Source organism: Pagrus pagrus (assembly GCF_965226575.1).
Source record: "Pagrus pagrus genome assembly, chromosome: 12".
NCBI classification, from domain to species: Eukaryota; Metazoa; Chordata; class Actinopteri; order Spariformes; family Sparidae; genus Pagrus; species Pagrus pagrus.
In genome coordinates this window covers 18,398,615-18,413,624 of record NC_140196.1, presented here as the reverse complement: position 1 = coordinate 18,413,624, position 15,010 = coordinate 18,398,615, and the positions used below count along the sequence as shown (strand labels likewise).

Here is a 15,010-nt window from a genome sequence, read left to right as displayed (position 1 = left end):
ATATGTGCAGTATTATACCCTCATTAATATTCAATGCTACTTTACTGCCAGAGAGCTTCCGCACACAGTGCACTACATCAAATACTGCTACATTAAAAATTGACCACATTTTTATTTTTTTGATCTATACCTTGGATAGTTCAGAGCACTTCATAATGGTACCTCCGTGTCCACTGTTTGCCTATTAGCAGGCGGTGGACAAATCTATCTATCTATCTATCTATCTATCTATCTATCTATCTATCTATCTATCTAGCCATCCATCCATCCATCCATCCATCCATCCATCTAATCTATCTTGTCTATCTAGTATCTATCCTGCTTACTTGTTATATTTCACAAACTTTCTGGCTGGAGAAATGTCAACAATTTCAAAAACTTTCCTGACGTCTCCTCCCGTCACCATCTCTGCCATTCGCTCTGACTCTCGCTCAGCTCCTACTCTTCCAGCTCTACCTCTCCATTTCACTTCGGCCCCTTATACACAACCAGTTCAAGGCCAGGATGTTATTCCACCTTGCAGTTTCAGTTGAAATTGTACAACCCTTTAGACCGGTGGCAGAGGTAGTTACACAGCTGAATCGACATCTGTGCGCAAAGGTGAGACGGCAAGATGGGACACGCGCTGTTAGATGTGCTGTTGTGTTACATGTCGCGCCTCATTTCGCTATCTGAAAATTGCACATTATGCCAGTGTGTCACCGTATTCTGTGCCCCATCAGAGTCTGTGACCTGATTAGGGTTTTTGGTTAAGGTTAGGGTTAGGGCTATAGATAAGCAGTCCTTCCCCTTCCAGTGGACCACCATGAGACCTTAATTCAGAAAAACATGCACTGTAGTTAATGGCAAGAGACAAATAACTTTTTGGTCAGGTTTGAATTGTGCCATTAATTACATATCAAATGTTTGTCAATTAAAAAGACAATTTTTCAACTTGAGAACGTCACAGTTTGTCTTAAAACTAATCAAGTATAAAACTGTGAAAGTACGTCATTACAAAGACTACAGTCATGTTAGTAACGCTGCCTTGTTTAATGCTCACCAAAACCCTCAACAGAAACTTTGTAAAGCAGGTCACACACTCAGAACTCACTTACTCTCCTTTGCAACTTTTCAGGTTCATGATTTTATTTCTGGTTACTGCTAGTATAGGTTTACATGCTTTACTGTTAAAAAAAACGAGTTTTCTCACACTGTCCAGTGTTGCCCTCCTCCTGAATACCCAGTCCTCTCTGATTGGTCAGCTCACACACGCCTGACCCAGCACCGCTAACAACAACAGAGCAGCTGTGCTAAATCAATTGTTACGTGCCAAACTAGCCGCTGAGCATTACTTAAGCAAATGTTTGACAAGTGACGTCACAAAGTCGCAGAATTATAGGCGAGACTGCTGATGATGCATTTCAGGAGCAGTGTTTTCTGTAGGAACTACTGGACTTTGACCTTTTTAACTTTTACGATCTTGTACATGCACAAGAATCTATACAACACTGAAGGGAAGTAAGAAAATGAAAAATTATAATAGGTCTCCTTCAATACTTGTTCTGTGTTGAGGCGATGGCCATGTGGGCGTTGGTGACGTATGTTGAACGAGAAGATGTTCACTGAGTTCACTGAGTGGCTTCAAACAAAACTAACCCCGTCTTTACAACAAGCTGCAACTTTCTCAAAATGATCTTTTGAATTGAGAAACATCATAGTTGTGCTTGATGGCACGATTCAAACCATCGCCATTAACCACCATACATACGTTTTCCAAAATAAGGTCCCATGAGGGACACTGGAGGGAGGGAGACTGTGCCTATCTATCTTACCATAGACATCAAATATTTCAGTCACAAAATCTGATGATTCACAGAATTTAGTGTAACACCAGCAATGTTTGGTTCAGTATAAAAAAATCAAAGCCAGCGTAATGAGGGATCTTCTTTACAGCAGTTTGTGGGCTCTCTTTGTAGAAGGGGCTTTTCTGTCCATCACTTTCTCTCTCCTCCCTTGGTATGTGGCGGAGGGATGCGGTAGACGGCAAACTGAACATTCATTACTTTCAAAAGCGGAATGACAGTAATCTCCACCAAGACTTGGAGAAAAGTGCCGCCCACAATGGTTCCAGATGGAGGACGGAGAGGAAAGTTTCATTCTCTCCACTCTTGCCTTTTGATGATGATGGTGGAGTTGAATCTAAAATATTTGGCAGAGTGGGTGTGTACATTCCTTCTCCTGCTTGTGTTGTTTACACTTCACAGTTAGAATAGTAATTAAGAAAGAATGTTTTCTTATTTTGACCGAAATCTGGAAGAACACACGTGGGAAAGGAAGATGTATCATGAAATTTTGGTTTGGCCAGGGTGAATCCTGGTGGCTCACATCCAATCTGACCTTTGGGTCATTTCTTCCCTCTGTCTCCCTCAGTTTGTCTTGCAGACGATCACACAAGGCACCAGTGTCCCCTCAAAAAGCCATTTAGTCTGAGGGAGTCATTCTAACTCCCATCTTGGCTTTTGACTAATGAATTCTGGGAGTCGTGTTTAATAATCCCTGTAAAATTTAATTTTCTTGACATTTTGAACTGACCTGAAGTACTGATAATGAACAGTTACACAATATTATTTACCAGACTGATTTGAATTGTGGAAATGCCACAGCCGTCAGACTTAATGCCGACCTCATGCTGCTGATTTTGAAGTGATAACGCATTAATTTCTCCACATTGAATTAATTGCATTTCCATGTTCATCATCACCTTTCCTTCTTGGCCTTTACTGCATATGTTGGAATACTTTATATGTGGCATAAGTACAGATGGAATGGTACGTTAATGTGTAACATTTCCATATTAAAAGCAACTAGACCCTTTCTTATATATTTTGTTGAGTTCTGTACTCACATCCCAAATGTTTCCAACAATTTCCAAACCCAGAGAAATCCATAATTTTACTTTCTTTCATTTAGTCACCTGTCACTATAACTTCCAGGCTCACATCAGATGATATGTCAGAGGAGGAAGAAGCAAGTCAACAATCTAACTGACTAAATGTCAGCTGGATAAAACTTTAATACCTTACCTCATCTGGGAACATTTCTGCCAGAGTCACGTCAGATAGATTTTCATCACTAATGGTGGTTGTTTAACAGCGAAGAGAACATCTCCCATCATCCCACACTGCTTCACAACGTCCTCAAACTATGACCTTTGTCTTCATTGTCTTAATTGAGGGACTCCAAGCGGAAGAAATTACATAATGTGCCTTTAATGAAGGATTTCATCAATTTATTTTGGGGGTAATTTTGTTGCTATATTCAGCTTCTGAATACTTCTGTCATGTTTTCAAGTCTTACTACAAATGTGGTCAGCATTTTCAGTTATCCTACTCATCCTGATACTGATATGCACAAAGAATTGAAGACACAGTAAGTGTCTATCATGGAATTTCCCCATGAAATAGTATGTATTACGATGAGCACCTCATACATTGATAGATTTATAAAACAGTTGATATTGCATCTGATACTGACCTTATTACAATAAGCAGATCTGGTATCTGCAAGAAATAACCGAGCCACAATAGTTCATCAGTGTTATTGTAAAACGTAGTGTTTCTGCAATAAATCACAGCTGAACTTTCTGTGCTGCGGCAGTCGTCATTGCTACCGTACATGAAAATAATTACAATTGCTGGATGGAGATTTCCTAATTTTTTACAAGGAAGGCACAGTGCACTCAACTCATGTTTTGGCCTAAATACTTGCTGCTGAATCTTTAATGCAGTGAATAATCAAAAAAGAACGACAAGCACAGCACTTCCATTTAACTATTCTGTATTTAATATGCATTATTCTTTTTTTCCTACTTTTATATGAACATCAAAAGCAACCTGTTGTTCTCTATATCTCACAGTCTAACAAGTCCTTTTCCCTTAATGACAAAATAAGGGTTTTTCTACGGTTATCTTGTCGTCATGATGTTTTGAAGACACTGTCTTCAAAATCCAATACAAATTGTTCAGATGACTGTTTTCTGATCTGCCACCCCAATGGATGAGGTGTGGTTTAAGCACACCAGCTCCTTGGTTGCAGTTAGAAAAAGGTGGTGTCATAATCACAATAGATTGTGTCCGATTTTTGGTGAGAAAAAACGGATTCTCCAGTGTTAAACTCACAACCAAACCTCCTCCCTAAGAGATGTTCTGGAGCTGTAACACCATTAAGCTACATCCATCTTTGCCTCTGAGACACTGTAGTCATTATTTGCACAGCTTTAAGTGATCAGTTTTCAGCAAAACATAAAAATGTTCTTGTGCCTCTTCCCTAATGGACATTGATGGAGAGACAGTAGCTCCGATGCTTCTGGAAGGTCAGGGTATACAGAAGCTTCACAGATATTTGAGCTGCTGTGCAATGACTCTGAACCACTTCTGGGGCGAATCGTTGCTGGCCTGCATCATTATTTTTCTCCGAGCTGGTTTTCACCAGAGCTTTCAGAATTGACCAAATTAATACCCCAATTCGATACCCAACAACTTTGCAGAAAGGCTGCAGTACTTGTTAGAAGCTCAGCCATCGGCCCTGAACTTTTGCTTTTTTCCGGCTGCAAGGTGAGCCCCCCGCAGCATGAAAGTTTTCTTCCTCTCTTGCCAACTCTGTGACTCTCTCCGTCTCTCCTTCCCCCCCAGGTGTGCCCGGTAAACCTCAGATCTCAGGCTTTGAGAATCCAGTGACGGAGGGGGGCGAGGTCACCCTGACCTGCACCAGTACTGGCAGCAAACCCCCCGCCAAGCTGCACTGGTACCGAGGAGACCAGGAGTTGGAAGGTGAGAGACTCAGCGAGCGTGTGTTGACGCTTCGAGGGTGTGTCTGTGACTGTGTTTGTGTGTTGTGGGGTCAGAAAAAGTGCGATGGACGTGTCCGTTGTTGTACTCTGGCTTGTAGTCGCGCTGGACGCTGTGTGTGTGGTAAGGAAGCGCAAGGGTGTGGTTATGTGTTATGTGTGTAGGGCAGTGTGTGTGTGTGTGCGTGTGGCTGCGAAGATACTCCATAGGAATGCGAGGATGTGGTTTGTGCTTGTGTACATGTGTTTTTCTGCGGGTTTACAATATGTGTTTGTGTGATCCTGCAGTAATCAGTGTGTGTGTGTGTGTGTGTGTGTGTGTGTGTGTGTGTCTGTGTGTGGATTTGCAAGTGTGCGTCTTTGTACTCCCACTTGTGGGAATTTGTGTGCCTATCCCACATGTATGCGCATTTGTGTGCGAGAAGGTAGCTTGTGTGCGTGTGTGTGTGATCATGCTGTGTGCGTATTGTGTCCTTGCCACATTGCCTGCTGTCTCTCTGTGTGTCCTAAACCTGTGCCTGCATATGTGTGTGTGTGTGCAAGCGCGAGAGCATATGTGCGTGTGCGTGCGCAGGAGCATGCTGCCTGCATGTGTGAGTGCGGAAACACGCTGCGAGTGCGTTTGTGCCCTTTTTTCCCATCATTCCTTCATGTCCTGATCCTGCACATTGGTGCCTTTGCATGTATCCAGGAACTGTGTACGTGTTTGCTTTTGTTGTATTCTGCGTGATGCCGAGTTTATTTGTGCAAGTGCGTGTGTATCATCCGTTGAGCTGCAACACATCTGCAACTGGGAGTGACACAACAGAGAGCGAGAGATAGCGTGGGTCGGATCTAGCCGGGGATAACGACAGAATCCGGCAATAAAAGGCAGGGTGGAGGAGAGGATGAAGGGATGAGGTCGAACAGAGAAACAGAGATAGAGGAGGCTTTGCATGAGGTCAGACCGGCTGGTCTTTTGTTACAGATAAACGGGAGAAACGAGAGCGGAAGATAAAGAAAGAGGCAGAGAGCGAGAGCGCGGCGACAATGCTACAAGCAGACGAATTAACCGGCTTTCCCCTTACAGACAAACTGAGAATCAAGGAGACGATTGGCAGCCTGTGACTCACATCACTGGTATTGGCAGTGGTTGCGTTTCTCCAAATTACTACCATGTTTCCCGTAAAGCCCCCTGCTTCTTGTTGCTTCATCAGTCAAAGGTTTCTGTTTAGCTTTACCCAGAAGAACAAACATGTTGGAAGCGTTGTTTCTGTCGCCCTGTCGCTCCTTCCACCATCTGCCTTTACCAGAAACTCTATAAGCTTTAAGCTCTGTTTGCACTAGAAGAACAGCGCCCTCTGTCTGTTTGCAGAGCTGTCCAGCAGATGTCCCGCCAAATCTACAGTGTGTACACTGCAGTGCTCAGACTGGTAGATCTTCTATGCAATGGCCCTTTCTACAGTAATTGTACTAATATAATATGATGATATAATATGATAATGATTTATTGATGTGAAAATGCTACTCTCAGGCTTTGTAATGCAAAAATGCCCGGCTTGTATCCTGGTGCCTTGGCAGTGTTCGTGTTTGCTATAATTATGGATTGAAATGAATCGAAAGAATGGACTGCAGCTACAAAGAGAAGGAGGAATGGGAGAGCTGCCTGCCTGAGGACAGATTATCTGGTCTTTTTGTTACAGCTGAACTAAAAACAGGAGACAGAGGGAGAGAGGAGTCTGGAGATTGTTGCTTTTTAAAGAGATTGGATTTCTGTTTAAAGGGTCAGCTCAGCCAAAACACAAAAAGATGTTTTTTCCCACTTACCTGTAATAGTATCCAGCCACGCGGAAAGTTTTGTTTTTATTTGTCTTGGTTTTGAGATATTTGCGAAAGATCCACTATAATGGAGATGAATACAATTTTGTTCGCGGTGCTCAACACATTAAAAAAATTTGCCAAAATGTCTCTGCAGGAACAGTGTTTTGATAGCTCTGAATAATCCACACTCTGTGAACAGTTTTCATGGGAACTACTTCTACTGAAGAAATAGTCCTATCCTCAGGAGTTGTGTTTATATTGGACAGAGATGCACTTACATTATTTACATCCAGTGCGAGTACAGAGAGTAGTGTGCCCTTTTATATGGCATGTTGGAAAGTAAAGCTGTGGATGTATAGAAGCTGGAGCACATCTGATTGTAATGTAGGAGACCAGAGTTTATATCCTGTTCACAGTTTTTCCGCTTTATGCTTTCATTTTCTCTCATCGTAAGTGATTTAGTTGTAATAATAATATAGAATTAAAAAATACACATCGAAGTGTGTTTTCAGGTGATGTGAAAAAAGTAGTATAAAGCCTTTTTTTGGCTCAAGAGGACGCTTCATGTAATCTGATAAATTGCCTTCTGTGATGTCAGTCAAGTTGCATTGTGGGTGATGTAGGCACCAGATTTTGAAAAACAGTCCACTGGTCTATCATTGCACAACTATAACACTGTTGGATTCATTATGGACAATTACAAACAAGTTGTTTGCTTGTCTGGTAAAGTTCATCGTCTCTGAGACGCAGTCTTCCTCTTAAAAAGTCCGAGCTCAGATAATGTGACGACATCATCACAGTTATTTTTTCAGTCAAGCGCCCTCCAGAGCAGTGCTCTTCATAAGTAAACTAGTAAACTTAAAGGATAAATTCACCCAAAAATGAAAATTCACTCATAATCTACTCATTCTCATGCCGATGGGAAATCGGGTTAAGATTCATAGTCCACAAAATATTTTTGGAGCTTAACAGCAAAACAGCATTTCAGCATTCTCCTAAACAACTGAATAGCTGGGGATTAAGGTAAAAAAAAAAAAACTGATAAAAATGTTAAATGGTTTCAAACAGCTTGTGCACCCTAATCCAATTCTGTAGAAGCCCCAAGATCCCAAATTGATTTGAAAAGACATTATTTACACCCTCGATGTGCAGTCGAGCTCGAGCACCTTCAGCTTCAGACGGGATGCTCGCTAACGTTCTTAGCTTAGCAGCAACCGTGAAGATTTTCGGCTTTAAAAAAGGCTGTAAATAACAATTCTTCAAATCAATTTGGGATCTCTGGACTTCTGGAGACTTGGATTATGGCAATGGAGCCATTGTATGTATTTTTTGGGGGGGTTGTTTAATTATATTTTAAAACAAGTCCCCAGCTACTGTTTAGGAGAATGCTGCTACACCGTTTTGCTGTGAAGCTCAAGAAATGTTTAATGGACTACGAAACAGTAGATAATGACTGAATTAAAATTTTTGGGTGTACTTATCCCTGAGAACCATGTCTAAAATTAGTAGAGTGCCCTTTAACCATAGTTTATATGCCATTATCATCCCCATGGCCATGCAAATATATTGCATAAATAAATCATTTTAAAAACGTTGGCATTGAATAGTAAAAAACCCTGTCGTTGAATGTTATCCAGGATTTTGCTGAATCAACAGTCTTGTCTGCCAACATTCGGGTTGCATCCACAGTAACAGGGACATTGGAGCTGTGTAGTAATTTGGGTGAACTGACCCTTTAAAAAAAAAAAACGGGAGAACAGAGACAAATAGAGCCAGACAGAGAGACATTTGAAGGAGATCAACTGGATGTGAATGATGGTGTGTTCGAGGCCTCGCCCAGCCGCTCTGACACCACACAACACCAATCAGTCATTGCTGGAAAACCACACTCACACTCACACACACACACACACACACACACACACACACACACACACACACACACACACACACACACACACAAACACACCATTTTCGGTTTAATACACAAAGATTGGGAATGGACTGATGATAATCACACACACACTGTCACACAGTGCTCATCTCTGGCTAGATATCAGCAGAGCACAACGGGTCAGCGTGCTGTTATTACAGCTTCTCATTCATACAGTAGTAGTCTGCGTACGTGTGTGAGTACGTGTGTGCGTGTGTGTGTGTGTGTGTGTGTGTGTGTGTGTGTGTTGAAAAGATGAGCCCGTAGACTGCTGCTCACCATCGCTTCCCTGACAGCCTCACTGACAGTAAAAGCAAGTAGAGAGAGAGAGCGGGAGAGAGAGGAGGGAATGAGGGTGACACAGATACAGAAAGTGTGCGAGAGAAAAAGAGGGAGAGAGAAAGACGGCAAGAAAGTGACAGCGAGGGGCTGCCGAGAAAACAGAGAACAGAGAGGGAGCGTGTGCGAAAGAGTGATGGGAGTTGCAAAGAGGCGATGGAGGAGAGAGACTGAAGGAAAAAGAGATAGAGCAGGAGGGGAATTAAGAGAACCACAGAAGAAGAAGCGAGGCGGCTTTGCGGCTGAGTGGGAGCGCAGACTGGGGGCAGAGGATGAAGCGAAGGGGGACCGGTTTTAAAGAAGAGGGGACTGGAGAGCGCAACAGGAGAGAGGGGAGAAAAAGGAGGGAAGGCTGATGAAATGTAGAGAGAAATCCGGAAAGAGGATTTAGATAGAGAGAGAGGGGGGAGGAGGGGAGACGGAGAGCAAGAGAGTGCGGGAAAGGGAGTGGTAATTGAGAAGAATGAAAGGCTAAGAGCTTTGAAGACTGTATTAGTTGTACTGTGTGAAAGGGCTATGGATCATTTAGTGACATCGATGTATTGGATTGGGGATAATGGGGATTTATGGTGGCACTTAAGGCCATACCGGCTGAATACCAGCCCAAATTGTCATAATGCAGGACGTGGGGCGGATGGCGAAGCGTACATGGGCGTGTGTCCGTATGGAGCAACGTAATGTAAGAGACGAGACAGCAGAGAGCGAGAAGGTGGTGGAAGACGTATTCAGATCCCTAAAATAGCAGCAACGTAATGTCAAAATTCATCTTTACAAGTTAAAGTCCCGCATTAAAACTTGTATTTAAGTAAAAGTACAGAATCTGCAAATTCTGCTCAAAGTAAGAAAGTAGAAGTCGGACTCATTTTGGCACAATGACACCTTTGAGATTGCTTTATAATTATATATATTATATAACACCTGCCTTTTGCAGCTTCGAAGATGAAATAGCTTTGAGGTTTAAAACGGGGCAGAATGTGAGATAAAGGAGATTTGAAAATGAAGTGTTAACAGAAGAAGTGGCTCTCACAGTCTGGATTTGGCATTTATAACCTTTTATAAAGAAATAAATTCAAGTCATGAGAAGTGTTGATTTACTTCTTGACTAAATGAGCCTGACTCATGTATATCCATACCTTTGAATCTGGGGTTGACACATTCAAAGGTATGGACCGAGGCAAAAAAGGGGGCAAACAGTGTCACCAAAATTCCACATGTGGCCAAAAATATATAATAATATAATAAAATATAATAATATATATAATAAATATATATCATCTTCAGTAATGAGGCCTACCATGGTGAATGAATGAAAAAAGACAACAGAGTTAAAGCCAAGCCCCCAGGAAGAGCGCCAGACTTTTTCCCATAAGCTGACATTGTGAAAGAACGGTGGATACATTCTTTGAGCGTCACAGCCCCGGTGAAATGACTCGTTTCACTATCAGAATTTGATCCGTTCGGTCCAATAAAATTTTAAATAATTTCACCCCTATTCAACTTAGCTGGGCTCTAAACGGATGTTAGCCGCCTCAGTCAGCAGAAGTCTCTAGTGTCACTGAGCAGCTTTCATAGGAATGAACGGGGGGCCATCTCCAACACTGTATCCAGGTTTCTTGATATGTTCATGGTTAAAGCTGCGGTCGTTATTTTAGCTAACATCCTGTCCGTTAGCAGTCCCCTCCTTCCACTCTACGTCACCACACGTGCACAACTTTATTTCAAGGCAGCTCTCTTTGTCTCTTTCTTTTTCTTAATCTTTTTTCATCGCTTGCTGTGTTTGGTAGTAGTAGTGGTAGTCTAAGCCGTCACAGGGAGCGCTGGAAATGGTGTTCCTCCATTGCCCTTGACAGTACCAGGACAGGGGGATCCTGCTCTCTGTGTGTTCCCTGAGCAGACAGGACCGCCTAGTGCTGATTGGATAAAGTGGGCAGGGATACCAGCAAAATGTATCTTGCTTTTTACTGAATGAGCAGTGGGAGGAGAGACATGGATTACTGACCAAACACTCTGTAACAGTGATTACTGTTGGGATGTAGAGCTGTTTTACACTCATTATGATAAGAAAATAATGCTTACAGCAGCTTTAAGCTTCACTATTTATCTTTGGTCCTGGGCCGGTGTGACACACTGGTTGCTTCGTCGATATTTATGCCACTGGCTGCAATAAAATGTCTGGAAATAGTGAAAAATTACCACCTCAATTTCCCAAAGCTCAAAATTGTGCCTTGAAATTGGTTGTTTTGTCGTAACAACCATCCAGAGCCCAAACATATTAAATTTTTCAGGTGATATAAAATAAAGACAAACAATAATACATCACATTTGAGGAGCTTGTTGAGATTGAATGATTGATGTTTTTGCTGTTCTAATTGCCTTAAACGTTTAATCAGTTGTTGTCAATTACGTTGCTAATTATGCTTTTGTAGGTAGAGTAATTGACTAATAATTTCAACACTAATTATGATTGCAGATGCATTAACGCGTCAGCAGAATTTTCCGTCGCAGGTCGAAGTGAAAAAGTTTGAGCAGCTTTATGTAATGTTGGGAGGATTTTCATAACCAAAACAACAAGACAATTATAAATGTGGCAAAGTAAATATATTATATTTGCAGAGAATGCGACAGTATACCTCAATATTTGCCTTGAGCTCATCCCTTAAGTATGTTGTATGTATTCGGTCACCTGTACTGTAAACAGATAGATCAGGACAGGCATAGGAAGACAGAACTAAACTGTATCCCGGCACGTTCACCTGCTAATCCAGTAACAGGACTAATAAATAAACCTCTTTCCAAATTAGATGACCTCATATGAGCGCTCAAATCAGACTTGAGTGCTTTCACTGGCTGTAATCCGATTGAAGCTTAAAAGTGATGACTGTTTTGATAATTTTAAAACCCCCCCTTTATCCAGTGAAGCCGGGCTTTTGCTGAGCATGCACGGCGGTGTTAAGCCTTGCGCTGCTGTCTATTCACAGTTACACATTTTCACACCTCAGAGATGCCAAGTAGAACCAGAGTCTTCTACTCCTGGCGACAGAGCAAGCAGATTCACTGGAGTAGCTGGGGGTTAAGCGCCGTGTTCAGTTGGCAAAGTTGTTGAATATTAAGTATGTTTTACTCATTCATTCATTTTACCTTCACACAGCGGTCCAGCTGGTCTTTTTTTAATGTTATTTTTGATTCAGTGTAGCGCCGCAGCTGATGACTTCATCAGAATTTACCTGAGCCCAGAATGACGACTTTGAATAACATGTTTTATTCGACCAACTTTGTCTGACAACCCGTCGGCTCAAGGTCCATGTAGAGAAAAGGTCCAGAACATCATAATCTCTATGATTCAGTGCTGTGTAAAATATTTTATTTCCTGTGCCCTCACTTTGGATTTGAGTGGGCATGTTTGTTCAGAACATGCTCTGTGGTGTCTAGTAGTGGTGCTTCACATTGCTGTTTTTAATAACGGCCACGGCCTCAGATAAAAGTCCTACTGATTCTGAACTGCCTGTGGAAAGAGTCCATTCTTGATTAAAAGCCCTTATTTCAGTCTATTTTCTCTGACCGTTGTTTCGTCTCTCGCCTGTGTATGTGACTCAAATTACAATGCTCAACACAATACACAGAAGTGATTGTCTGAGTAGCATCACATGAGTGATTAACGATGTATGCAAGTGGTCTGTGAGCTTCCTGGGCCGCTGCACTGTAGTGATCTTATCTAAAATAATCAAGCAAACTGATTACCTCAAAACTACAGAAGTGGAATAATAATTCTAAGTCTACTTTACTTGGTGATTCTGAGGCAGTCGGTTTCCTGACTTTTTTACAATAAAGTCAATCATACCAATCCAGGTCTGGTTTAAGATGCCGTCTGGGTCTGAACCCAGACAGCGCTGCACCTTTAAGTGATCTTGGCGGGGATGGAGAGGAATGGCAGGTTAATCGCCTACTGCTGATAAGAATAATATGAATCAGAGAAGAGCTACTAATACTAACTAGTGAGGAGCAGAACACAGTTAATGACTTCTACTTTATTAATGTCTTAAAATAACTTGATTACACCGGATCAAATGGCGTGGGCACAGCAAAGACTGCAAAAAGTTTTACTGTAATCAATCTCTGGGCTTTTTTTGCTACATCAGAATATTTACTAAATTTAGCAAATGAGAGTTTGGATGGATTTCAAACACTGCTCAAAAAGTTTAAGAAGTCCCACATTATGCTTTATTATTGTATTAGTTATTATTACTAGGTTCATAGTTTTATTTTGGGTGGCCACTAGAATATTTTTACATGCTTTCCTGTTCACAAAACACATTATTAGTCTGTTTCTGCAGCACTTCTCTTCACTCTGTCTTAGTGCCTGTCTCTTTAAGCCCCTCCACCTCCTAGTCTGCTGTGACTGGTCAGTTCTCACAGGCCTGAGCAGGCACCGCCCACCGTGTTTTTGCATCAGCTCTCACAGTTTTTTTTGCAACCGCAGCCGTGTTGGGTGTGCGGCTGAGGGTGGTTACTGTATAGTTGCGACATGACAACCTGACAGTCCTGACGGCTTGTTTGAAGGCGCAGTAGCTGAATACAGACTGTGTGCATTTCTCTACGGATTGAGTGTTTTGATACTTTGACAGTATTTATACAGCACCTAGACCTGCTTTATATATAAAAAAAAAGTCTCACAAGATATCACGCAGTTGAATCTGCATCAAAAACCATTTCCTCCTCCTGCTGGCACATTCATTTCCTTGATTATAAAAACAACATTTTACATCTTATTATCAGAATAAATGATTTTGGTTCCATCCACTAATCGATTAATTACTAATTGTTTCAGCTCTAATCCAGGACCTTCGGTCACAAGCACACTTCTCCAGCCTTCGAGGCCCAAAACAAGCTGGCCGCAGTAATTGCTGCATCCAGTTGTTTGATTCTCTTAATATGATTATTTTATGGCGGATTGTACGCTTGAGGGTTGAAGCATCAGCAGCAACCGGCACCTCATCTGCATCGCATCACCACCTTGGGGGAAGTTAATCTCAAGGATGTGCCAATTGCCCACCTTTTTATTCGAGGAATAGGAGTTTTAATAAAAACGTACGGGCGTCCCATTAAATTTTTAGCAGGTGCTGGAGTATACGCAAGCTTAAATATTAAAGAGGGAGAATGCCTCAGATTCCTCCACTAATTTAATATTGATATTTATTTTTAATGATTTATGGGTCATTAAAACATAACTTTGATTATACGGTACGTTTTTATAATGATTCGGTGTTTTGTGAATTATTGTAAACTTTTGAACTGTTACTGAATCATGTGATAATGCGCTAATATCATCAGTTAATGTGCTAAATTGACCTCGCAGGATGACTTTTCTGCAAACATGTCTGGATATTCATTTAAGCTGCATTTCCCTGACATTAACACCTACTTAAATATCATTTTTCACACCTTATTTTTACCTTTACATCAGTTCTACATCATTTCTTCTGTCGCATGCTCTGTTCTACAGTCTAATTTTATACGTCGAGACTCAGCTTCGTGGGTGAACAACTTTCAACATTATGCACATAAATTAAAGCTCCACTTATTGATTTTTTTGGCCATGTGGGAGCAGCTGGAACAAACTGCAACCAACGCTGACACATTATGAAGTGGTTTTGAATGCGGTACAGTTTCAGCCATTTGCTTATTTCCATATCCAGCAGATACGGAGCGGCATCATCGTTATCATTCATTTGTTGTCGTGCTTGTGAAATATCAAATTAAGTTGTCAGCATTTGCAGATAAGTATGTAACACTTTTAATAATGCACAGCAGCAGAAGGAAACAGTCGTGTTTCAGCCTGAGGCTTTCCTCAGCGTTACTGAGACATTTGTGGTTGTGACCCCTAATAAACAGCTGCCAGGAACCTGCTGGTGATAAACCACCCGGTGATACAGATCAGCAAAACCACATCAACCAAAAACAAACACAAGTAAAGAAAATGGTAGTATGAAAGTTTACGAAATAAGAAGAAATATATATGTGAGTTATTCTCCTGATGAATTTATGTCCACTATCTACTCTCTTTATGCTCTGTTTTAGTCTTTATTAACTCCTGAGGTAAATATCTGGCTCTT

General features: G+C 41.5%; 1 protein-coding gene across 1 annotated transcript in view; it reads left to right on the top strand.

The window, feature by feature from the left end:
* Window positions 1–15,010, top strand: part of cadm3 (cell adhesion molecule 3) — a 100,232-nt gene that overhangs the window by 61,459 nt on the left and 23,763 nt on the right. The window contains exon 5 of the mRNA XM_084370046.1: window positions 4,674–4,811. Coding sequence (XP_084226172.1) covers window positions 4,674–4,811 — 138 coding nt within the window. The remainder of the gene's footprint in view (window positions 1–4,673; window positions 4,812–15,010) is intronic.